The 25,803-nt window shown below is 39.8% G+C and overlaps 1 protein-coding gene across 1 annotated transcript in view; it reads right to left on the bottom strand.

Moving 5' to 3' along the window:
* Positions 1-25,803, bottom strand: part of ajap1 (adherens junctions associated protein 1) — a 68,465-nt gene that overhangs the window by 16,193 nt on the left and 26,469 nt on the right. The window contains exon 2 of the mRNA XM_030055896.1: positions 14,901-15,670. Within this exon, the coding sequence (XP_029911756.1) occupies positions 14,901-15,670 (770 nt within the window). The remainder of the gene's footprint in view (positions 1-14,900; positions 15,671-25,803) is intronic.

The following is a 25,803-nucleotide window of genomic DNA, read 5'->3' on the forward strand; positions in this document are numbered from 1 at the left end:
CAAAATCTTACCAAGATTATTTGTCTTATTTCAAGTCAAAAATGTCTTATTCCTAGTCAAAATATCTCATTACACTTAAAATAAGACATGATCACCTCAGAAGTAACTTGTTTTTAGACAATTTTCACTTGTTTCAAGTGAAAATTTGCTTGTTTCATTGGCAAAATTTGTTTCTTGTTTCTAGCTAATTTTCACTTATTTCCAGTGAATTTTCACTTTTTCCACTGGCAAATTTTGCCGATGAAACAAGTAAATTTTCACTTGTTTCAAGCGAATTTTCACTTGAAACAAGTGAAAATTGTCTAAAAACAATTTACTTCTGAGGTGATCATGTCCTATTTTAAGTGTAATGAGATATTTTGACTAGAAATAAGACATTTTTGACTTGAAATAAGACAAATAATCTTGGTAAGATTTTGCGTTTTTGCAGTGTACTGGCGTCAAGAAAGTCTTAAGTCTCTGAAAGCTCATTTTCATATCGTAGAGGAATGAATGGAAACCAATGGCTGGTTAACAGGTAAGAAAAACACCACTGTTTGCTTCGTGAAAACATTAGCAGAAAGTTCAGGTATTTACATTTTGTAGATATTAGGCTAAACATGCATAATCACTGGTCGTCCTTGAGAATAGTGGCCTTATACAGGCCTTTGCTTTTGCACCGCGTCGCAGCCTCCTTGCACAGGGCCGAACGTTTCCCACTTGATTTATCCTGTGTTGCTAAACTACAAACCACTGCATTGTTTTTATGTACACTCTCAAGGCTCCCCTGAGTGCTGATCTCTCACTATTGCCAGAGGAGAATAATCCACCATCGGCCACATTGCGCACAACATGTCAAAGTGAGGATTACTGCACAATATACCACACTAAGTATGTATGGTGTGCTGCCTGGGCTGTGTGATCTGGGTGAGTGACTCGGGGAGACTACGGCAGGTGACATGCTGCAGGAGGAAAAGAGAAGAAAAAAAAAAAAGAGAAAAGCGTCATGAAGAAAAAGCTGATGCGAGCCCCATACATCTCACCCCTCCATCAGCCAGCTGCCTCGCCGCTGATCCAAGTCAATTTGTCTTCGGGAAGGCTCAAAAGGAACTGCTCCTCCGTCATTTTTTTTGGAAATCATGCGCTCTCTCCTCCCGCCTGCCTAATGCCTGGCCGGCCTCCCTTCACTCTCGTTGTGCATATGCACTCGGATAATGAACTTCTGTGGGCAGGGCCCCGCGAAAGGCGAGCCAGGTCAACCTTGGATTAATGATATCTCCGGCTGGCTCAGGGAAGCCTCACCTTCCTCTCCCAATCAGAGTCCCTCGCCACCGCAGAGGCACATTAACTTATCTGGCAAGTCATTTGCATTTCCTTCATATCCTCCCTCTCCCTCTCCCTCTCTCTCTTTCTCTCCCTCTTTCTCTCTCTGTATCTCTCTCTCTCTCTCTGCCTTGCTCTGGCTGACATCAAGGCTTTAAGTTTTAAGTGTTCACTAATAAATGAGCATCTACCCAGGTTCAAGGGTAGTGGAACTTGCCCTTGACCTTGATCAATAGCTTAAGTCTCCACTGAGAATTGTTTCATTTTACATTTATGTCTGCGTGGAAGGATTAGACTTCTTAAGGAGGAGATTTCGACTTGAAAGCTATAATAAGAAAAAATTTGTATATAAAAAAAACCAACACGTCTTATTAGCCATGATCACACAATGCAGCTGCAACACAGGAGAGCATCCCATCCCCATTACCAGAGACACTCTCATTTCAACTATTGGGCCAGGTATAATTCTGCTGTAAAGCGTGTACACATGTACACCCTGAGGAGGTGACAAGTTGGAGTTTGTGAGACCATCCCAGTGTGGCCCACTTACTAAAATTTCTCCCCATTTGATATGACATCAAACCATTTTGCAAATCATACTTTGATTTTCAAATTTGAACTCTGGTTGAAACATCCACCTTACAATGTGCTGCTAACAGAGAGACCATTTCCCTCCAGCCAATTTCAAGTCATCAAAACTCAACAGTGCTGCTGCTTTTAGGGAAAACTAATGTGGACACCTTTATTATGGTGATGGAGTTTGCATGTTTGGCATAAGATCTACCAAATGAATAAACTTCATGTTCAGCAGTGGTGTTATCGAACTGCAACATATTTTTCCTCTCTTTCTCCCAGCCATTAGTTTCCATTCATTGCATTAAGGTGTGAGACTTCAGACTTTCTTCACACCAGTGTTCCATCACCACAAACCACAGTGTGCTTCTCGGCAACACATTCACCACCATCGTCTTCCTTTTTTGTCTCTCCACTTCTGGCCCGATGGATCAATCACACTTCTAAGTCCACCAGTTTTGAAGGAAAAATCTCAGTCACTTCCATGGTTTATGAATGGTGATGATTTTGAAACACCCAGCATATAATGTTCTGCTTTTGTGGCTGACGACCAAACATTTAAATTTGAAAAGCGAGGGATTTTGATGATATGTTGTGAAATCTTTAGTAGCCCCACATGATTTGTAAAATGGTTTGTTGCAATGTAAAATGTGGCTAAACTGTAGTAAAGAGGTCAAACATTCAAAATCACTGATGCAGTCCTTTTATTTTCATATCGTAGTGGAATGAATGGAAACCAATAGCTGGATAAAAGGTCTGAAAAATCTAAGAGTTAATATAAGAATTAAAATGTAATAATTCATAATATATATGACTGCTTACCTTGGGAAGAGATTAACAGAAACATGACGTATATACATTTTATAGATATTACGCTAAAAAAGTCACATCACTGGAATGGTCCTTTAACAGTGCAATCCACCATCCTAACCAGCAGCGAGTGGTGAGATGCTATAAGGTGATATCAGTAAACTGCACACAGCACGCTCTTGTTTACCGGCCCAGCCAGACTGTGATCATTCTACACCAAAGGAATCACAGACCAGCCGAGCTGGTAAACATGAGTGCGCTGTGTGCAGTTTACTGACTCATTCTTACATGTTTTCTGGGTATTTAAGTCAAGTCTACTTTTCAAACAGTTGCCTCTCGCCATGCGAAAATGGGAAAAATAAACACCAGAATGGGAGGCCCAAGCAATACGCACCACCATTGTCAAGTCCATTATTCCTTAATTTCCGGGGGCCGTGCATTAAAAGGTTCGGGGAGATAATAGGGGAGATAATGACAAGGCTGACAAATCTGAGAGCTGAGGCCGGTTCTATTTTCATCCAGAACTGCCAGTTGGAGGGAGGAAAATTTGGCTTGGCTATCTAAATCTCATTGTGCCCTGGCAGTCAGGTTGAAAAATCACCTTTGGCAGTCACCTTGCTTTAGAGGTAGCAGGTTAGGTTCTGTTTGGTCAAATCACTGACAAACAAACAGAAGCCGAGGGGGTAATAAATAGAGGGAAAAGGACAGAAAGAAGGGGACAGAAAGGGATACAGAGAGGAAGGAAGGGTTACATAGCTTGTGACCTCTGTGCCAGCAGGGCTCGAGCGCCATCAAAGCTCCCAGAGGGAATTAGATGAGTTTTTTCGCTTCCTTGGACATGACAGTTTGATGAACATGTCATAGAAAAAGCATGGAAGTTTAATGAAATCTCCGTTTGCTACCTACTTTTAATATAAAATCCCTGGCTTGGAGCAAGCAAGTATTTTAAATACACAATGTGGGATTAATAAACTTCCACAGGAGGGAATTCCTGGTTTGAATGAAATGACTTCACTAACTTAATGTGAATGAGGGCACTCATTTCTTTCATCACACTGTCACTTATTAAAGGAATAGTTCACCCATTAAAATGCTAAATGTGATAATATTTCCCTCCCTCTCTAGCTCTTATGTAGGACAGTAGTGGTGCTATCTTTGTCTCATTGGGCCCAATTCACTAATATGTGTGTAGAAATGTTCTTACTTTGTGTGCAGAATAAGTGCTCACACAAACGTTCTGCTGGATTACCAGTCAGTTTTGTTCAGACCCCTGTGAATATGTCAGTCAAATCAGAATCATTCTAGACTGACAGCTGTGTGCCTGCAGTCATTAGCATGCCACCACACCCCCATTTACTCATTTTACATGCACTTTTTACCGCGTATTTATTGTGCTTTTATTGTCTTTTATACTGTGCACTTTCATGGGGTGGGGGTACATATTTATGTATGTATTACGTATTTTATGTATCTTGTGATTTATGTTTTTTGTCCTTGTGTCATGTATTTTAATCAGCTACTATGACATTTTAATTTCCTTTCGGGGATTAATAAAGTAATCTATCTATCTATCTATCTATCTATCTATCTATCTATCTATCTTTCATTTGTCTACATAAGGAGAGCTGTTTTATAGAGGTGCAGTATTGGAGAGAGCTGCCAAATGAAAGGATGGTAAAAAGTAGTGAAAACCAAATGAAACAAGAAACTCTCCCTAATGGTGAAAGCAGATTTCCATATAGAGTAGCTTATATATGCAACTAGCACAATTGCTTGGGGAGCTTTTGTGAATCCTGTATACAGGCTGCATACGCAGAGATTCAAATTAATGTATTAAAAAATGTTTTTACCACTACAGAAACACATTGCTGAAAAAAGAAAAGACAAAAAAACAGTTTGTTTGTTTTTTTCTAAAAAAAAAAAAAAAAAAAAGGCTGTCACACCCCACCAGCATATTGGTACATCCACTACCAAAGAAGAAGCTGGTCAGTGTGTAGCTGTAGAGTTAGCTATGTCAGGAGTGGAGCACGCTACCTGCTCTGTCTGTTACAAGTTACACCGAAAGGAAGACGCTCCTCCCCTCTGCTACAACTCAACACACTATATAGTCAGCTTCAAGTGGAAACACAACAATTCTTATATATTAATCATTTAAATATGTTTGTGATGATGGTCATTCATTGATGATAAAGTTGTAGGCATTGCTTTTATATTACTAAATAAATGGTGTATTATTATTATCACTATTTTATTCATATTTTTATTAGTAGTAGTAGTAGAATCAGCTGTAGCAGTGGTAGGCCTATTCATGTTTTTAAATGTATATTTAGACTTGTGGTTCTAATACAGTGTACATGCGATAAAGACTAGCACATTTTCTGAGAGTCTGGGATCTTTATGATTCATGCGTATGCACAGTCTGAGCCACTTCTTAATTTGTACACAGAGTAAGAACAAATTCAGGTGACAACATTTTGGTGAATACCAGTTTTCTGCTTAAAACGTTCATGCAAATGGTTTAAGCACAGATTTGTGCATCTGCACTGTATGTGAATGAGGGCCATTGTTACTAAGTGCTGGATACTGGTGAAAATGTGTGAATTATCCCTTTAAAATAAGCCAGGGCAGTGGCACTGATGTTTAGTAGTTCTGAATGCCCTTCCAACGATATGAGAATGTTAGTTTTGTAACCTTGATATCTGAATTGTCTATGTGCAATCATATGATGAACCAGTATTAGAGCCACTGGAGCTTAAATTTCAATCAGGCAGTTGGTCCTCTTAAAATAGCCACAATAACAAAACCCTAACAAGATGGTGCTGGACAAATGAGGAATATGAGGAGGACAGAATTATGTACAACTCATTTCTGAGGACAAGAGTCTTTCGTTGTGTGAGCACTTGTGCGTGCGCGCGTGCATGTGACCATCTATAAGATGGGGAAGCGCTATCAGACATTCATTGCAAATGGCCGTTTAGGGCTAATGACGCCTTACAGCCCACACAGTGTCGGCTTAAAAGCCCCAGAAAAATGTAGGAACAACCCCTCATTTGTAAAACGGAGTTTCAGTGAGGCCAAGCCAACTCCACGCCCACACACCAAAACGTACGTTTATGAGACCATCAGTGAGACAAAACACTCTGTCACCCCATCGCACGATTGTCTCTCCCACGCCCAGCCACCTGAGCGGGTCAGACTGGGGGGGGGGGGGGGGGGGGGGGGGGGGGGGGGCTTCTGTCCATGGTGGCCTGCTGATGGTTAGCTATTGCCAATTAATGGTGGTGTCAAAGTGTCAATCTAGGCTGATTTCCACTGAGTCACCAAGCAATCTAAAACACTTAGTGAAGAGGAGGACGCTGAGAGAGGGAGAGAGAGAGAGAGAGAGAGAGAGAGAGAGAGAGAGAGAGAAGGGGAACATCGAAGAGGGGGATCAGAAACAATTATTCGACAAGCTTTTTCTGCCAATGTCAAAGGCATCACCGCATAATTCAATCAGCCTAGATGGCTGACAGAGAAGGAGAGGTGGCCAGACTATATTGCTGCCATGATGGCTTCGTTTACTGGAGGATACACTTGTCTTGTGTGCCTGTCTGTATTAGGTGCAGCGGGGAAGACTTAGTGGCTCATCTTGTTAACAACAGACAAATGGAAATGAGTTCAGGAGGGTGTAAAATGGCATTGCTATTAACGTAACCAACTTGAAAACTGTACAATGCCATGTCACTCGGGGCAGTTTTTACCAAACAAAGCTGAGCTGGACTGAGCAGTGGGTGAATGGGCTATAAAAGGGTTGTCAAACTTGAACCCCCACGTTGACTTTCATTTAAGTCCCGCACGCCCACTTTGGGGGACCAGATGTAAGGAACAAGACTAGTCAGTCCTGAATTTCAAGTAGGTGTCCTGAATCCTAAACACTGTCCTGTTTGTCCTGAAAATGAGACTAAACCCAAGTTTCAATTAGCTACAACCTAACCTAATAAAACATTAACTACTCATTGTGAACAGGGCTTGACATTAAGACCTTAAGACATTAATCATAACTTAAAATATTCACCTGTACTACATTTTTGTGTCATAGCGACATCTAATGAATTAACTTTGAAACCTGAGCAAATTCACTGGATTTTCATCAAAAACGGGGAAAATTTTGTAATGTAACAAAAACAAAAACAAAAAATCAAAATCAAACATGATCATGTGCTCATCAGTTGTGTTGTGAATGAGAGGAATATGCAAGAAATACGGATATCTAAACCGCTTTGTGGTCCGTTTCAACAATTGCCACTGTTAATTTGCTACCGCCAACTTAACATCAGATGTGTTGGTCGGTGTGATGAAATTATAGTTTGGTTTTGTAGGGCACGTGTGTGCACATGAAAATATTGTAACTCTAGCTCAGGTAGAGGCCCTCAAGCAAGAATAAATTAAAAAAAAAAAAAAAATTAAAAACAAAAACAAAACAAGGCAATGCTTAAAAGTTAAAGAAGGGTCATATTAAAATTCCACCCTTGATCGACAGAACAATCTCCCGTACCCATAATGGCGGCTCAGCCTACATCTGCACATTTCTTCCTTTAGGCGGATATGTCAAGGCATGAAGAAAGAGCTGAGAAACATAAAGTGAGGCAGCATCTGCTCAGTCTGGCCCCTTCATCTCCTCTTGGCTGAGTTTTCTGTAAATCAGGGAAAAGGGGGGCTTGACTCTGCATGCCTGTCACCGGGCATCAGCATTTAAGTCCAGATTTAACGCTCGAGAAAAGGAGATTCATTTTTACCCACTTTATTGAGAGTCAATATAGAGAGTAATAGCGAGCTTATTGGATTGCCATGGTAACCGCTGGGAAAAAGTGCTTTCTCGCTGTCTCTCTGTGTCTCTCAAACTGTTGAGGAGGCTGTGCTGTACGCCTCTACAGGTCTGCCATAGGTCAACACTTAGCATCACATTGTTCATTGAACTCACTTGCTTCTTTAAAAATAGATTCCTGAGACACTTGAGCACTTAACATACATTTTACATACACTCACTTTGCACTGTTGCGGAAGCCGGCTTGACTTATCTTCTCAGCCACTCGTTTAACCCTTCACTCCCCTCCTGAACTCCAGAACATCAGACCAATTATCACCAGATGGGTCCATTCATTTTAGATGTGCTTCTAGGCAGAATTTCACCCTTCACTTACTCGCCCAATACGAATTTAACCACTTCATTTCAGCGGGAGAGTTTTTTTTTTTTTTTTTTTGTCCTAAGCCTCCATTTTGAATGCAGTCATTCTGGCGAGAGAAGGAAGGAACAGAGCCTTTTTCTAACACCACATTATGTTTAACCCTGTGACTTTCAGCTCCTCTAACAAGGGCCTGAGTTATCAGTGGCGACTCTTCTGACTGCGGTTTTAATCATCTCATATCCATAATGGAGTTGACAGCTCCATCTGCGTGGTGTAGAGGGGGGTCGTAGCTACCAGCAGCACAATCACTGGGAACAATCAGCGAGCATCTGGAGGCTCCACGGCCGTAAACTCCCCTCACTACCACCTCCCGCCTCCTGTACGACGGCCATGGGAGCCCTGTGAGAACACCATCAACTGTAGTTATCAACCAAGAGAGCCGGCAACAACCCACATTTAGCTTTTTTGTGTGTTCTGTCACTGTAATTTTACATTGCCAAAAAACATTTTGCAAATCATACAGGGGTACTAAAGATTTCACAACATATAATCAAAACCACTCAATTTTTAAATCACAATTTTTGAAACCAGCACCTTATAATGTTCCGCTTCTGCAGCTAACAAATCATCAGTATTCATAAACCACACAACTGATAATTGTCTTTGTGAGGCAAGTGTGAACTATTTTCTGGTGGAGGGACCATTTCACTCCGCCCAATTTCAAGTCATCAAAACACAACAGTGCTGCTGCTTTTAGGAAAACTAAAGTGGACGACTTTACTCCGGTGATGGAATACTGTTGTGAAGAAAGTTTGAAGTTTTTGAAAGTTCATTTTTATATCGTAGTGGAATGAATAGGAACCAATGGCTGGAGAAAAGGGAGGTAAAATGATACTGGAGTTCTAAAATATGACTGCTTGCTTTGACAAAAGATTAACAGAAATGTAAAGTAGAGACAATTTGCGGATATTACACTAAACAGGCAAAATCACTGGTATGGGTCTTTAAGGCTCAATGTAGCAGTCAGTCATAATCATATTGAGTTGATTGTGTCTGTTCACACTGAATAGATTGGACTGAATAGATGTTGATACAAAAAGGCACCAGTGTAAATGTACCAGTGCACCAAAATGAAAACCTGTAGTCATCCATGGCTGCCACCTACACCGTTTTGTAAAATCAGGACCATAATATCTTTTTGATATCAGTTCAAAACAGTTCCCAAAGCCTAACTTTTAGCAAACTAACAGCACTTTTGCGTAGGATATTTTGGTACTCATTCCCCGCCTGTACAAACAACCACTTATATCCGTGTTTGACACGGTGATGTGCATGCACTCCCACATGCACCATGATGATGATCATGTTGCACAACATGCCATACCAGGCTGAAATAAAGTCCACAAAAGGCTTATATTTGTGCTGATTGCCTACAGTAGCAAAAAAAAAAAAAAAAAAAAATCACTGTATTTGTGAGTCACAGTGAATAACAGCCATAAATCCCTTTTCTTGCTGGGGCGAATGCTCACATCCATACATTTACAGAGAGCCCAAGTAGCAATGATAATTAGATCTGCACAGCCACAGAAGCAAAAGCATTTATTTCAAATTAAATGTTGCAATATAAAGAATGCACAAAACTGTAGCATTACTTAAATTAGGGGTTCAAAAAAAAAACATGTCTGCTTCAAAGCAATGGTACAACAATGATTCTTAGTTTTAAAAAATTAATTGGGCATCTCAGCTAAAAAAAAAAAAAAAAATGCCATTTCTAATTCAGTTTTGGAAGAAAACTTCACATCAAAAATATGGGATACTGAAGAATGGAGTAGTAAGTATCTCAGGGGACCCGAGTCAACACAGACATGTTATGAGCAAACTGCTATTTCTATATCAGTCGCTCTTAAATTACAATTGGCTGCTGCAAGTACCTGGGGATGTCAAGGGTGAATGGGTTTGTTTCCCGCAGGGGTTCACACAGACCTGACATGTGTCTGCTGGAGAGGGTGGATGAGAACGTAGCAGAGAGAGATCGACATAGAAAGGGATGTGGATATGCACACCGATCCTGCAATTACGGAAAGTAATCAGCCTAAAGCAATATTTACACTGTTGGAAGACACACAATTTTACAAGCTGGTTTCCTATATAATAATTATGACACTCAAATTGGAGTTTGTCATGACGGTATGAAAAGCTTACATCATTCTCTTGAGGGATTTGTCATAATTTTGATGCCATCGTAGCTTAGCTGAGGGTTAGCATGGAGGACAACAAGAGACAAGAATTGCAAGGAAAGTCAAAGAGGGACCTTGAGTGAAATTTGAGCACTTCACTTCGTTTACAACCTAAAAAAAGGATATCTTGAAGGACCATATCAGTGATTTTGCATGTTTATTACAATATCTGCAAAATGTATATAGTCCATCTCACATTTCTGATATTTTCCCAAAGCAAGCAGTCGTATTTCATTCCACTACGATATGAAAAAGAGTTCGCAGAAACTTCAAACTTTCTTCACCCTCAAAATCACTGGTGTGGATAAACAAACTGAAAAACTGAAAAACAAACTGCATGTTACGTCTGTTGTTGGTTTTTATGGCAACCATACATCTCTCTGACATCAGGGTTTGTTCATCTTGGTGTCAGTTGTGGGTTACATCTGAGAATTTCAGTGATCAGCAACAGAAAAGAATTGAGAAGCTCAGAGTCTAAAGACACCAATGTACAAAGTGTCTTTTCAAGTGTGATCCCCTGTTTCTCATAAATACAACATCCAGATTATTATATCTAGTAAAACTCATCACATGCACAGTTTAAAAAAAAATCGGATTAATAACTTAAAAGACTAAGAGAAATCAGTATGTAAATCGTGTTACGCGTATTTCTACTTGATGGCCTAACTCCGATTAAGATAAATGGATAAAGTAGTGTAGATGACAATTTCTATAATTGGAGTGTTGCCTTAATTGAGTTGTGATCGGATTTTTGTGTGCATGTAAATCAAAACAAGAGCAGGAGATAGTGAGTGAGAGACGGATGGAAAAGAAGCGCCTCCCGTTCAGCACTGGCTGCATTTCATCAACAATCCAGTGCGGTGCCTGTGTGTGGTAATTATATCTTGCCTAGAGGCCGGTGTGAGAAAGACATGGGTTAATGTGTTGTGAAAGCAAAGGAAAGTTTCCTCCAACATTTAAACAACGGGGCTTGCCTTTGGAAAAGGCTTCTATTCATCTACTCTGATGAAACACAGTCAACTTACTGGTACAACTGCCTGCACCTACAGTGGTATTAAAAAAAATCAGACCTTTTTTACTCATCAGCTTTGAGTTCAGCAGTGTGATTCACAATGATGAGTGATTTCCTCCAGGACATAATATCAAATGAACATTTTTGAATCATAGGTGGCCTCACATTCAGTCCCAGTCAAAAGAAAATTAAGAGATCACAATTATCATTGCCAAATCAATTATGTGCCACCATTTCATGAACGGTAGATATATTTTACTCATACTTTTTATGTGATCACCATTAAGACCTAATGAACAGTGGTGACTTTTAAAAGTGCTGATACATTTTGTTCCTTTATCTGATTTAAGTGTTTCCGTCTTATAATGGGAATATTTCTAGGATTCAGGTTTGCTTCCCATCCTGGTTCCACTACTCAGTGCAGTTAGTATTTCTTATTCAGATGCTGGGTATTATAATATATGCAATTTTTAAAGGGATTGTTGAATAATTTCAAGAAATTTGACATTATTTTACTTACAACCAAGCTATAATGGAGCCAGTAGTGGTGCTCTCTTCCTCTCATTGTTACTGAGTGCTGGATACTGGCTTGATGTTCCAAATGCTAACTGTTAGCCTCCTGCCATTGAGGTGGACTTCCCCCCAGCTAACATTTTTAAAAATGTTGTGGCTAGCTTCTTCTTTTCCCATGGTCCATCTATCATACACATTCCACATACTCCACATACTTCACATACCACACAAGAAAATAGTTCCACTGAAGATTTTTTTTTTTCTTATGTTTGTTTTTTTACGCATCATCGAGCTTTATTTGTTTAGTAATTTTAGTGGAGGAAGGCGGTTATTTTTCAGAATGTTAGCTTGGGGGAAGTCCACCTCAATGGCAGGAGGCTAACAGTTAGCATTTGGAGCATCCAGCCAGTATCCAGCACTCAGTAACAATGAGAGGAAGATAGCACCACTATTGTCCTACAGAACAGCTGGGGGGAAGTGAAATAATAGCTTTTTTTTTTTTTTTTCAAAATGGGTGAACTATTGCTTTAAAGGACTAGGTCATCACAAAGAGATAATCCAGCCATTAGCAAATCCTATGTTACTTCAGTCCAAGCCTCACTGAGGTTTATGGAACCACCAAACACAAAGCACGTGAAGCCATGTAGTTTCTTGTCAGCCTTCTCCTGAACCACTTAAAATAATAGGCCATGTTTTTTGCAATTTCCCAAAACTATAAAATGACCATCAAATTTGTCCAAGAAGATGAAGAGCTGACATTTGACTTTTAGAACCATGGTGCAATTGTTTGGCCTTGAAACCCTTCAGTTGTGCTGCTGGAGCTGTTTGAATAAAGTTTATAGAACATCCATCAAATCTCCCAAGGCAGCTAAATCCACACTAACCCTATAAACTCAGCTTACATGCAAACCAAAGCAAACATTTGCTACTGTGTAGCAACAAGGCACTTCTTTGGCTTTTTTGGAGCTGTAAACTGACATGGGGTTATGTTGTTCATGACTTGAATTTTCCCTTCGGGGTGAACTGCTCTTCAATCAGCAACGCATATGAATTCTGTTCTTCCTTATTTGTTTAGACTGAGTCAAAGGGACAGATTATATATTTTTGTCGTTTTTACACTCTTGGAGCAGTGTGGACTATTTTCCAGCAGCAGTGCAGGGGCACAGGAATTGTATATATTTTTCAGGCATCTGGTGACTATTCAGACACTTCAATGTCAGAGACATTGTAGAGACATTTTTCACTGTAATGGCTGAGTGGTCAATGACCAAGGACTTTGATCACCCTCAGTGCTCAGTGCCTAATTGTATGACATTTATATTAACGCACCCAATGGGAAGGAGTCAATTAGCATAGTGCTTGCTCATAAGTCGTTAAATATGACTTAAGTTTTATGACTACTTGTATGGTCCATTTAAGTAGCTGTCTTTCTCATGGACTTAATGGAATGGCAAATCTAATATCTTTGGCTGAGAGGCTTGTGTGTTCACAGCACAGATGAACTGCCCATAAAAACCACATATGCCCGTGTATTTCAAGCAGGTGGGGCACTTGCAGGGATAACACTGAAAGCCTCAATATAGTTAAGTATATTCTCTCTGGATTATGTGACTCATATCTTTCACATGCCACAATATAAAATAAGTTAAAAACAAACAAAGGGAAAAAGTCTGAAAAGTTATCCTAAACTTTTTTCACTTCAGCACATGATATTTTATTGATCATGTGTATAGTAAAATGGAAACTTTGTATTTAGACATTGGATACATTTTAATGCAAGCTTCCCCTTGCATCTAGTTTTCATTTGATTATATCCCAGCATTGCCCTTTTTTGCTTGTCCAGCCATCACAATAGGCATGAATTCAGCTTGTGCTATTTTGGCATAAATAAACTGACATAATTTAATCCTCACAGCTCATCCAAGGCACCACCCAGCATTTCTGATAGAGCGCTTTTGTTCTGGGTACATTTCTCTGTGGATGCACATGGTCCATTGGCATGGAGCAGCTTAAAGGTCCATTCCAGAACTGATTTCACCATTTAATTTTTTAAATCAAGAGTTTGTTAGATACAATGCATTGAAAATGAATTTCTTCATTGTTTTTTTCCCCAAACTTTACAGACATTATGCTTCTTTTCAACATCAGTCTTAACAGATGTGAGTGAAAACTGCAACCCCTAGACTTGCAGCGATAGCTTATCTTCTTCTCTTGCATGAGAAATACAGACAGAGAGCTGACTGGTAACACTAGTAACCTGTGGTGTCTGGCATCTGCACTGTGCAAAGCAAGAGCCGACTGGTCATTCCCACTGAACGCTACAGAAGCTGACTAATTAGTTACTCCTCTGTAGTTAAAGGCATTAATGAGTGAAAAAAGATTCAGTAATGTTTGGACTTGCAAATACTTATTCTGCATGGGAGTGGCCATTACTGGATCTGAGGGAACACTGGAAATGATCTATCTTCAAAGTCCTATTCGAACTGCATTGAGGAAATGGAGTTTGTGGCTAAAGCAACCATTTTAAACACCTAACAACAATGGCAACTGGAATAATGTCCTCAAAGAAAAAAGAGCTGCTTCACCCACAATGCAATGATATTTGTATCAAGTTCTCACCGTGAACTACTGACAAAGAAAGTTTTATTTGCAAGCCTTCATAGGAAACTTATATATAAAAAAAGAATTAGTCATCTTCACTGTAAAGCACTTTGAGTATCTAGGCAAGGCGCTAGATAAAGGTCATTCATTATGACTATTATCTCTGATCCAGTGGAAAAAAGAGGGTCCACGCTTTTACAACAGCAAAATGATATCAAAAGCTTAAAAGGCTCACACTCGTCCACAGTATCTAGTCTTATGCTAATTCCAATGCACGCTACCTGGCCATGCATGAGGTTATTTTCCGGAAGTGGTCTATGTATGACATTTTCACGAAAATATGTGTGTTCGAGAAGCAATTAGTGTATGACTGGATAGAGGAGACTCAGATGATACTGCATGACGAGTGTAAGCTTTCAAAAGTGAACCTTTGATGTCGTTGTGCTGTTGTAAAATCATGGATCCTCTTTTTTCCAGTGGATCAGAGATGGCTAGGGGTTTTTTTTTTAATACAAGTTGAAGAAGATGAAGATGAAAGCTTGTGACTACAACTTCAAGGATTCAAGGAAGCACAGGGTGAGTACTTGATACAAATATCATGCATTACAGCTGAAGTAACCCTTTAAGCTAACCACAAAAAGCTCAATAAAAGGCAGCTGCTGTCTCAGTCCAAAAGCTCTGGCTTACCTGGTGTGTCCCCATATGGCTTTGGTGGTTTGGCAGTCTCCCCCAAGCTGACAGTGGCCTTGGTGGTGCTTAGCCTCTTGGGCTGTGGCGTTGTCACCACAGCGAACGTCCTTTCAGGGACCTTGGTGGTAGTGCTAGTGGTCGTGGCCACTGTGGTAGTCAAGGCCTTGGTGGACAGTGTAACATTAGGCCCTGGTTTGACTTCCTCATCTATGCTGTCCTCTGTCCCTGTGGGTCCCCAGTCAATAAATCCGGCCACGGTGGTAGTCCGGCCCTCCTGAGACTTGTCATAGTTGTCCCATTTGAGCTGCCTCCTTGCTCTCAGTAACAACCTCACCGTGTCCCCTTTGCTCCCATCGGATAGAGCTGCTGGGGCTTCGGCTACCAGAGCCGACACATCACCCGTCTCTGTCTGAGTGTATCTCAACCGGCACTCCTTACACACTGCTTGTCCTTTATGTGCTGGTTTCCTATGCTTTTGGCCCTTGACCTTTGGCCCTACCCCTGACCGGCTGTCTTGGGGTGGAGGGACAGGGCTGAGCAGCCGTCGGGCCAGTGGGCTCACAGTCCTCCAGTGAAGCATGTTGGGAGTGTCCCAGAGGGGCTGCCAGCGAGGCCGGGAGCGAGGCACCGATTTAGGCGTGAGTTTGATCCCCAGACCCTGACTGAGGGGGCTGCAGACGGAGAAGTCCAGGGTGAGGTGCGTCATCGCCAACAGGATCCACACCCGGTGCCTCACAGAGTTGCCCGTCCTCACAGTAGATGTCGGACTGGAGAGAAAAGGGAAGGATAAAAGGGAGGGGGGACATTTTAGATTCAGACATAGTCCACTGCAAATTCAAAACCATACAAATTAAGTTTTCTCCATCTCCTAGGACGTTAATGGCCTATCGTGCAGATTCACATCTGTATTCAACCTCAACTTGCACTCTTGGAAAAGTTCTGCTCCACAACTTCTTAAACTCCCAGTCAATTGAGTACTTCAATAATAATTAGTTTCGCAGAGACCCTCTTGAATTATAAAGGTCAGACACAAAGTAAATGTTGTAAAACATTTTAAAGATTATGGATTTGCCCTCTGTTGCTCTCTGCTGTCAAGAGCAGTGAGGACTTATTCTTGATGTTACAGATTCATATCAATCCAGGGATGATTACACTGAGACACAAGGTCAGGCCTGGTTTAGCTGATCATCATATTCTGCATTATCTCCCCCAGACACAAAGTCATCTTGATTCCCAAAGGGCGATTTGATTATGCAGTGTGATGATCGGGGAGGTGACATAATGCCAACAGTAGATACAGCATGACACAAATACGATAGAAAAACCTGCATTCATACGACAATCCCATTATTGTATTAGTGTCCAAAATCTCCTCATTTATAAACCTCAGTCCTGTTCATCAACAAGATGCCAAGGTAATAGGCTGTTCAGCAGTGGATTGATTTTACAGACAACCTTCAGTGGCCCCTGGGACAAAGCTACACATTGATTCCTAAGGGAAAAACCTCATTTTAGGCTATCTCTCATCTCTGCCATCCTTGACCAATTCAAACCTGCAGCGAGGGCTCGATCTGCAGGCAGCACAGAAGTGATGGAAGATGAACTGATGTGCACAGGTCCATTAACCCACAGGGGCAACAGTAATACTATGACGTCTGCTGATATCATCACCAAGTTATGTTTTTACAAGTACAGTCTGCGGATCTTTGGTATTTGGTAATTGCATAGATCACAGGTGACTCTAGACCCATTGTAAATTTTAAATTACTCAACATTTTTTGGCAAAGACAGATCACTGGTTTGATGAATTTTAATGGGTCGACAATAGATCAGCCATTGAATCTTTTAGGTACAGCTAGTATAAGTTGGTTTGTCGGTTCATCATTTAAAAAATTGGTGCTGCTCTTTAACACCTATAACTATTGATTCTGAACTTACATTTACATAGATGATTATGTGATAGAGTTTCTTATCAGTTTCTTTATACAATTTGTATTGATCTCATTGATCTCAAAGTTGCATTAACGTGAGCAATACATTGTACATTGTCTGTTTTTGTCATTGTACCCCAATCCATCTGAGCAATTTGAATTATGAGTTCTTTTTTTCATTTAGCAACTGATTCAAATGTTACATTAACTCGAGTGATCGTTCATCTTATTCACGAAGGAGTTTCCTGTTACTTGGTGATGTTAAACTAGCTGGATGTTAACTGGCTTTATTTTGATCATCATTCACGTCATATTTACATGTTCAGTTGTTTACATCTGTTGATCCCAAAGCTGCACTGGCAAAGCAACAGCTTGTTGGACTTAGGACAGAGTTTCCTGTCTATTGGAGATTTCATTTAAACCCCTTTCCCCTTTCCCAATTAGATGTTAATTGACTTGACAATAATATGTGCCACAAGTCACTGGACTTGAGAGTCTCCCATTGAACTGTAATGTCATTTATGCCCCTCCCTCTTTTCTGATTGGCTATTTTGTTATTTCTATGTACTGATTTTTAAACCACATGTGACAACTCAGTGGATTTGATACTGTCTATTGGTCTATTGGTGCTGTCACTGAAGCACCTCCCCCTTCCATGAATTGATAGTAATGATTAATCCACTATGCAAGACTTCACTCTGGAGCAGAATGTTTTGTTTTAAATAACCAATACATTGTATTAGGTTTTTGTATTTGGTTTCATGGAGCCAAATAGTTTGCAGCACATAACGCATATGACATGCTTATTTACTTTAAAAGATGGTTTGCAAGATTGTAGTGGTAATTTTATACTTCTTTACTAAAATTGCGGTATACACACAGTGTCATGTTCATCCTGATATCTTCCTAGAATTGACTTTGTTGGTGTTGTCAGTTCTACCAAAGTATAAATTGACAGATAACTACATGTTGAATTGTGCTGTGGAGCATCAACAACATGTCATCATGGCAAACTTCAAGTTTAAGAGTAATTTTCAACTTTGAGAAAGAGGTCATATAATAATAGGTAACTAAGAAGAGGGCATTGGACTCATTAGGCATTTATGGCAATTATGTTAAGTCAACCTTTCTGCAGATCCATTCTTTCATACCCTCCTTGGAAAAGAAGAAATCTGAACCACACTTAATTATTCACCTAACCCTTCATTTGATATTTGTTGTAAGGGACCAACAAACCCCTGAATAATAAATGATCATTTAGAATGGCATTTTAATTGAGCCATAAATGGTGATGGATGTGGTCATGAAAAAGCGCTGACAAGGTCAGATTATTATTGACAGTTAAAAATATGGTTAATAATTTGGCCGGTGATTGCTTTAGTCCTGGCCTCAGACTGTGATGTTGGCACTTCCCCAAACAGCACACTTGAGGTGACTCAATTTTCACTCTCAAGACCAAATTAATGCAATCTCTGATAAGGACAGCAGTTGTTACCCGTCATGAATAATATGGTTTGGAGCAGGGAGATAGCAGGATGACACCTTGGCCCTTGAAAAAAGTGTCGTGAAATGTTCAATGATAAGCTTTGTTAAGCACCAAGCTTTCAACTTTGCTGGGTTTAAGTGTGGCCGCAGCAATGAGGACAAGTTTCACAGGGGCCCAGAAGTACGGCCTAAGGATAAACACCAACCGCTCAGGCTGGCTAAACACAGAAAAAGCCCACAGTAATACGGGATAGAAATACAGAATAACCTACAAATTATTCAAATGTCAGTTTATTTTCGTGTGCATGAACATGTTTTGAAGAGAGCTTAAACTTATGTGGACTGTGATGCAAAGCTGCTTACTTCATAATGAGACCAAATTCATGGACACTGCAGATATGCTGATACTGATTTGTCAGGAAACAGGTGCATTTCAAATTGTTTCCATTTGTACAGAATAAAGCTCATTTAGATATAACACAGTAATGCAATCATCCCGTTTTCAACAGAGCAGGTAAAAGTCTCTCTTGTGGACATTACAAAAACAGCTTTGATTCTGTAGGATTCAGACTACCTTGTTGCTTATGTTCACAAATACTGCCCAAATTATCTACAAATAATTTAAATTTCAAGTTTTATCCACAATGTTTTATATACAATATGTTTCTAGGAAACATGTATGCTACCTTCTTGCTGCTTTTGTGTTTCTACTTCCAGCATAAGGTGTAGCAACTTATCTGTACGCCTTCCAAGTGTACTACAAGCCATATATGCATTACTTATTTGGTTTAGGATTTATCCATGCTAGCTAGTATCTTTGCTTTGAAGTCCAGCAACTGAAAATACAAAGACAACAGCGAAAATGGGCAGGGGGCATAAAGTCAATCGTAGTTGAGAGGTGCCAATCCACTTTCCAAGTCCTTGTACACAGATCATCAAATGACTATGAAATGATATCTATACTTAAACACTGTGCAATTTTATGATATTTTATGATATTTTAGTACCATCTATCGATTATTGCTGACAATGTCTGTATAGAGACTCAGTTACACACTTAATGGTATTTACTTTATCATAGAGACAGTATTTTGTACCACAACACAACTTATATCAGCACATAGTAAGACATTTTTAAATGAGCTTAAAGAAACACCAAGACAAGCAACAGCCATAGGAAACAAGGCAAACATACACTTCAGGCATATACATACTGTATATGCAACAAGTCAAAATGGTCAGGGAGGTTGAAAGTGAAAGCAGTAGCAGTGTCTTGCTAATTGCTAAGGGTAACTTAGCTACACACAGCCCTAAGCAAAACAAAGGGGACTAGCCTGACTGGCTGTTTTCGGAGCTGAAAATCTCAGCCACCATCACAGTAACAGTGGATTAAGTGGTATCAATCAACAACACTCGTGAACCCCCAGTGCTTTGTAATGGTCATTTGCATTTTGAACAATCAAAATATTGCTGTGTGCCTTTAAATACTAGGAAATGCAATGGATTTGGATTTAAGCATTGATTTACATTGACTTACAGTCACTTTCACTTTCAGTCTAGCTGAAATTGGTAGCTGGAGTTCAGCTCTCAGAACATTTTGGCCCCAGCTGCTTTACTATAGGTCTTTTGGCCTTGTAATAACTGCAAAATATTTTTTCTACTAATCCTTTTTCAAAACTAAGCATGAGCAGTAATGCTTGGGAGAAAATACTAATTCAGTCAATATCTGGTATTAGTATTGGTATCTGCTATTATATTATTATTACTGTATGTTAGGATTATATGTGTTAATATCTGAATGTTTTTTTTATATTAGCAACCTTAAAAATGTTAAAACCTGATTAGCAAATGAGATATTCAGACATCTTTCAGTTACATACCAGTATCTGCATCAATCTAAAAACTCTGATTTCTATCAGTTCTAAATAATGTACTCTTCCATAAGAAGTTTCAAATAAAAAAGATTAATTTCTGATAAGCAGTAGTAGATAACAGTAGTGCACCCAGACTTTTGTGCCCCATTGTGCATATACACATACTCCATTGGACTCCGTACAACATTGTTACTAATTTTACAATAGCACAATATTAACAATAGCAGCAATAGCTGCAAGTACAGAATGGAGGGAAATCCCTTCAAATCCCTTCAATGGAGATTGTGAAGTCTCCTTATTCTGAGCTAGTACTGCCTTTCAGGGTTGACACTAACATTAACCCACTCCCCTATTTTTCTAATTACAATAAAGCATTGTGATTGTGCACAGCATCCCTGTAGGGCATAAGTCTTATATTATTAAGTGCAACCAAATTAATCTACAGGCAAAAATGGAAAACAATACATTTTGGCCAAAACTCTGAGTGGGTGAGGGGTTACATTTCTATGCAGGAGTGAGATCAGTTAAAGTTTGTTGTAAACAAGTTTATATGTATTATTCAGGCAGTTTGCAGAGGTCCAACAGGCTAATTTCTAGACCCTGGATCTCAGTTTGCCAAGCCCATCTTGGAGCTAAAGATATACAGAGAATGAAATTATTAAAGTCATGGAGCGGCCCCATTAATTAGCGTGTCTGTTGGCCTGGAGAACTTCGGTTTGAAGGTCAGCTAAAGACGTGCCTGAACAGTGATTTTATGTTTGACGGGCAACCGATGGCAGCCTTGTCTTCAGCACATGGAGACACCAGGATAATATAATCTCTACACATTCTGTCTCAAGAATTGCCCACAAGCCAACAGGAAGATTCTTAGCATACATCATTACTGTAATCCCTCATTGTTCCCTGTACCTATTGCTCCAGCCAACATGATGCCTGCTATGTTCAATGATGCCGGGTAGCCAAAGCAGAGATATATGTATGCTGGGGTTTTGTGTGTCTCCAACTCCTGTTGTCTTTCATCAAACAGAAGCAATAGGGAATTTTAACAAAATGCCAGCAAAGTAACAGTAAAAGTTATCTGAGATATTTCAGAGAAATACATATGGATTATGCTTCTGGGTGGACCAGGCCAGACACTAAACAGTACTGTAGAAGTGTTCACCAAGCTTGATTTCCACCCTCTGGTGCTTGTTTAAGCTGTACTATATTCAGTAAATCTACTTCCAACTTATTCTGCAGCTTACTACAAATGCCAGTGTCAGGGGGGTTAGGATTAGGCCTTGACAGGCACTCTAAATTAAGCACATGCATCTGCATGCTTGAGAATGACAGTCTGCAGCACATAATTAGATGTTTCCTGTTTCATGAAAATATCATTGGCATATGACTCAAGCTTTGATTTATACAGCTAAATTGCATTTTTGAGTAAGTCATGAATAAATAATGTTCTGCAACTATGTTTAACACATGCCCATGGCCAAAAAGCCTGTCCAAAAAGCAGCATCCTTGCTCATGAAGTAAATCTTGAAAATCAGGTTTACAAAGTAGTACTGAAGATTTTGCCAGCAAAAATACAACACTTCAGAGTGGCTGAAAACCTACTTGGGCATTTTTTATTTGAAGTAATTTTCACTACAACATCCACACTGCATAGGGAAAAAAAGAAAAAGAAAAAGAAGCCATTAGAATTAGTTATCCATCATGCACAGTAGCCTACCATTTACATGCCCTTGAAACTGGGTACCTGAAATAACCAACATAATGCCATCAAAAGGCCAAAATGAATACTGAGAAGCCTTTGAAGTCTGTGAAAAAGATTTGCAGCATAATGCTGAATCAAATGTTTGAGTAAAAGGTGAGAGCGGTTAATGAAAAAGGCCATTCAAACGGTCTGCTATGCCTTGAAGATACAGGTTGGTTTGCATAAGAGGATGTTCCCTACATCCCACATGTCAGATTGTTGACATGTTAAGTGCTCTACTGTGGTTAGCCTTGTATGCTTTGGTTAGTGGCCTCTTCTCTTTTTACTCCATCTATGAATTCTGCCAGGGAGCAAAAGGGTTTGAGGGCGCTTGTACTGAACAGCACAATGACTAAGACATGTGTGGCAAAGTCATTAAATTCAATCCTTCTGCTTCGTATGTAGCATGACACCACTTCCTCTAACAACATTTCAGCAATTGTGAGGAGAATGGTCACAACATGCTCTCAGTTTTGGGTAACCGAAAGGATGACAAGGATTTTTGGTGAGTGAATCTATGTGATTCCTAGTTTTGTGATAATGCTTACAATCCTTTCAGCCATATTTTGGTTGTGGTCAGGCAATATATCATATCAATATCATCGTAGGACACTAAATATCATCTGATGTTTTGCATATCAGAAAATTGTGATCTGGCAGAAGTGATTTCTCTACCTCATTTATAAGGCTGCATGACAGTAAAGGGATGCAATTTTCTGAACTTATTAGACTGATATAGCAGGTCTGTTATTTGCCTCTACCTGCTTGTCATCAATCTCATTTCTAATGACTGTTTATTAAAAAATGTCTTATGAAAGCACCAGTAGTCTCCCAATAATATTACAATATCAGTATCAAGGTTTTCGGTCACAGATAGTGATATTTGATTTTGTCTGTATCAAACAGTTCCAATTTTAGTCATGGAGACATTAGAAGTCCAATAGTGCATCCAGCCAGTTTGCAATCACTTATAGTGACTGGAAACACAGCAAGAGCAGCCCAGACATTCTTATTCCCGGCAGCCTCATCCATTTTTTACTAGTGGATTACTAGGAAGTGCTCCTGGGCCACCTAAGAGATGTTGTGTCCTTAGTCTACCCTGGGTTCTCTTCTAAGTCGGTCATGCCTGAAACACCAAAGGGGGGGTGCCTAGGAGGCATCCTTAACCCCTTCAACCCCCAAAACACCGAATCTGCCGCTTCTGAATGTGGAGGAAAGTGAAATTTCTGTCTCCTTCCTAGATTTGCAACCTTACTGTGGTGGAGGGGTTTTGTATATTTTAGTGATCCCAGAAAATGTTGTCAGGAGCTTAGTGGTTTGGGAGGGACACAGCAAGTCCCGGTACCCATTTTTTTCTTGTAATTACAATTATTTGTGAAAGTAAAATAAGGTTATTACATTCCCCGCAGACACTACCTGCCAGATCTACTTTCTAATTCCAATAGGAAAATAACAAGAAAACAGCTGTTTCCTAAAAAAAATGGGAACTGGAACTTGTCATTTTTTATAGTGGCACAATTCACTTTATACATGCTTGTTTACATAAACAGTGACCCGCAAAGCATAATAAGCTAGGCTATGTGTTTTATTCAGCCTTACAAAATAATAAAAAAAACGTTAGCCTAGAAGAAAGAAATGTTAAAGACTTCAAGATGCAATTTAGTAACCACTAGGCCGCGCTATTGGGGTGAATGGAAAGACAGACATCCAGTATTGTGGATTAGCAGCCCCAAGGAGCAGGGAGCAACTAATAAGGATATTTCACCACCATGTGGACTCAAATAATACCTGGACTATACAACTCAACATTCTGCTAAAGTTCAGCTCTGCTTCAAGACACAGCTTATTGATATAAAAATACCATGATGATTCAAACCTTATTCATAATTTTACTCATATTTTAGAGTTTAAATTATTTTCTGTAGGCTATATCACTTTGCAGTATTTACTCATAACCCAGAATCAACAGCATTCTGTGTATCGGCTCCTTGGAATGACTCATATCATGTATATGTATCAAATCACAGAAGCAGTAAGTTTGTGTAAACCATTCCATTTGCGATGTTGGCTGCTTTCCTTATCATCTTTTTACATATATAGCATATCCTAAGTTAAACACAATCACAGCTGTGTTGGTATCAGCATTCACTAAACATACATCCACAAATTAGGACAGCTGAATACACACACTGAGACACACAACACACACCGGGCCCACTCACACTATAAGTCATCAATCATTTTGTGTCAGTATTCACTATCTTTACCCTCTTTGAACACGTAGAACTGTAATTTTATCCACTTACAATACTTCTCAGTTTCACAAGTTAATATACTGGGGCCATTGTGAAGTAATGTGTTCCTCTTGACCATTTCCCTGGTATTCAGTATTTGTATACAGAAACGCTGTAACCATAAATGGTGGAATTTAATGTATATATTGTTCTAAGTCATACATGTTTTAGTGACTATAACCATTATTATATTATCAGTGGTACAATATTGCATAATAAATGTAGTACATCAATAGTGCAATAAATATGTAATCAAATAAACGGTCACATCTATCAAGTTGCAGGTGAACAATGAACTTATATGTATATATATATATATATATATATATATATATATACACATACAGTACAGGCCAAAGGTTTGGACACACCTTCTCATTCAATGTGTTTTCTTTATTTTCATGACTATTTACATTGTAGATTCTCACTGAAGGAATCAAAACTATGAATGAACACGTGGAGTTATGTACTTAACAAAAAAAAGGTGAAATAACTGAAAACATGTTTTAAATTCTAGTTTCTTCAAAATAGCCACCCTTTGCTCTGATTACTGCTTTGCACACTCTTGGTATTCTCTCGATGAGCTTCAAGAGGTAGGCACCTGAAATGGTTTTCACTTCACAGGTGTGCCTTATCAGGGTTAATTAGTGGAATTTCTTGCTTTATCAATGGGGTTGGGACCATCAGTTGTGTTGTGCAGAAGTCAGGTTACTACACAGCCGACAGCCCTATTGGACAACTGTTAAAATTCATATTATGGCAAGAACCAATCAGCTAACTAAAGAAAAACGAGTGGCCATCATTACTTTAAGAAATGAAGGTCAGTCAGTCCGGAAAATTGCAAAAACTTTAAATGTGTCCCCAAGTGGAGTCGCAAAAACCATCAAGCGCTACAACGAAACTGGCACACATGAGGACCGACCCAGGAAAGGAAGACCAAGAGTCACCTCTGCTTCTGAGGACAAGTTCATCCGAGTCACCAGCCTCATAAATCACAAGTTAACAGCAGCTCAGATCAGAGACCAGATAAATGCCACACAGAGTTCTAGCAGCAGACCCATCTCTAGAACAACTGTTAAGAGGAGACTGAGCGAATCAGGCCTTCATGGTCAAATAGCTGCTAGGAAACCACTGCTAAGGAGAGGCAACAAGCAGAAGAGATTTGTTTGGGCCAAGAAACACCAGAAATGGACATTAGACCAGTGGAAATCTGTGCTTTGGTCTGATGAGTCCAAATTTGAGATCTTTGGTTCCAACCACCGTGTCTTTGTGAGACGCAGAAAAGGTTAACGGATGGATTCCACATGCCTGGTTCCCACTGTGAAGCATGGAGGAGGAGGTGTGATGGTGTGGGGGTGTTTTGCTGGTGACACTGTTGGAGATTTATTCAAAATTGAAGGCACACTGAACCAGCATGGCTACCACAGCATCCTGCAGCAACATGCCATCCCATCCGGTTTGCGTTTAGTTGGACCATCATTTATTTTTCAACAGGACAATGACCCCAAACACACCTCCAGGCTGTATAAGGGCTATTTGACCAAGAAGTAGAGTGATGGAGTGCTGCGGCAGATG

The sequence above is a fragment of the Myripristis murdjan genome, chromosome 7 (assembly GCF_902150065.1).
Source record: "Myripristis murdjan chromosome 7, fMyrMur1.1, whole genome shotgun sequence".
Taxonomy (NCBI): Eukaryota; Metazoa; Chordata; class Actinopteri; order Holocentriformes; family Holocentridae; genus Myripristis; species Myripristis murdjan.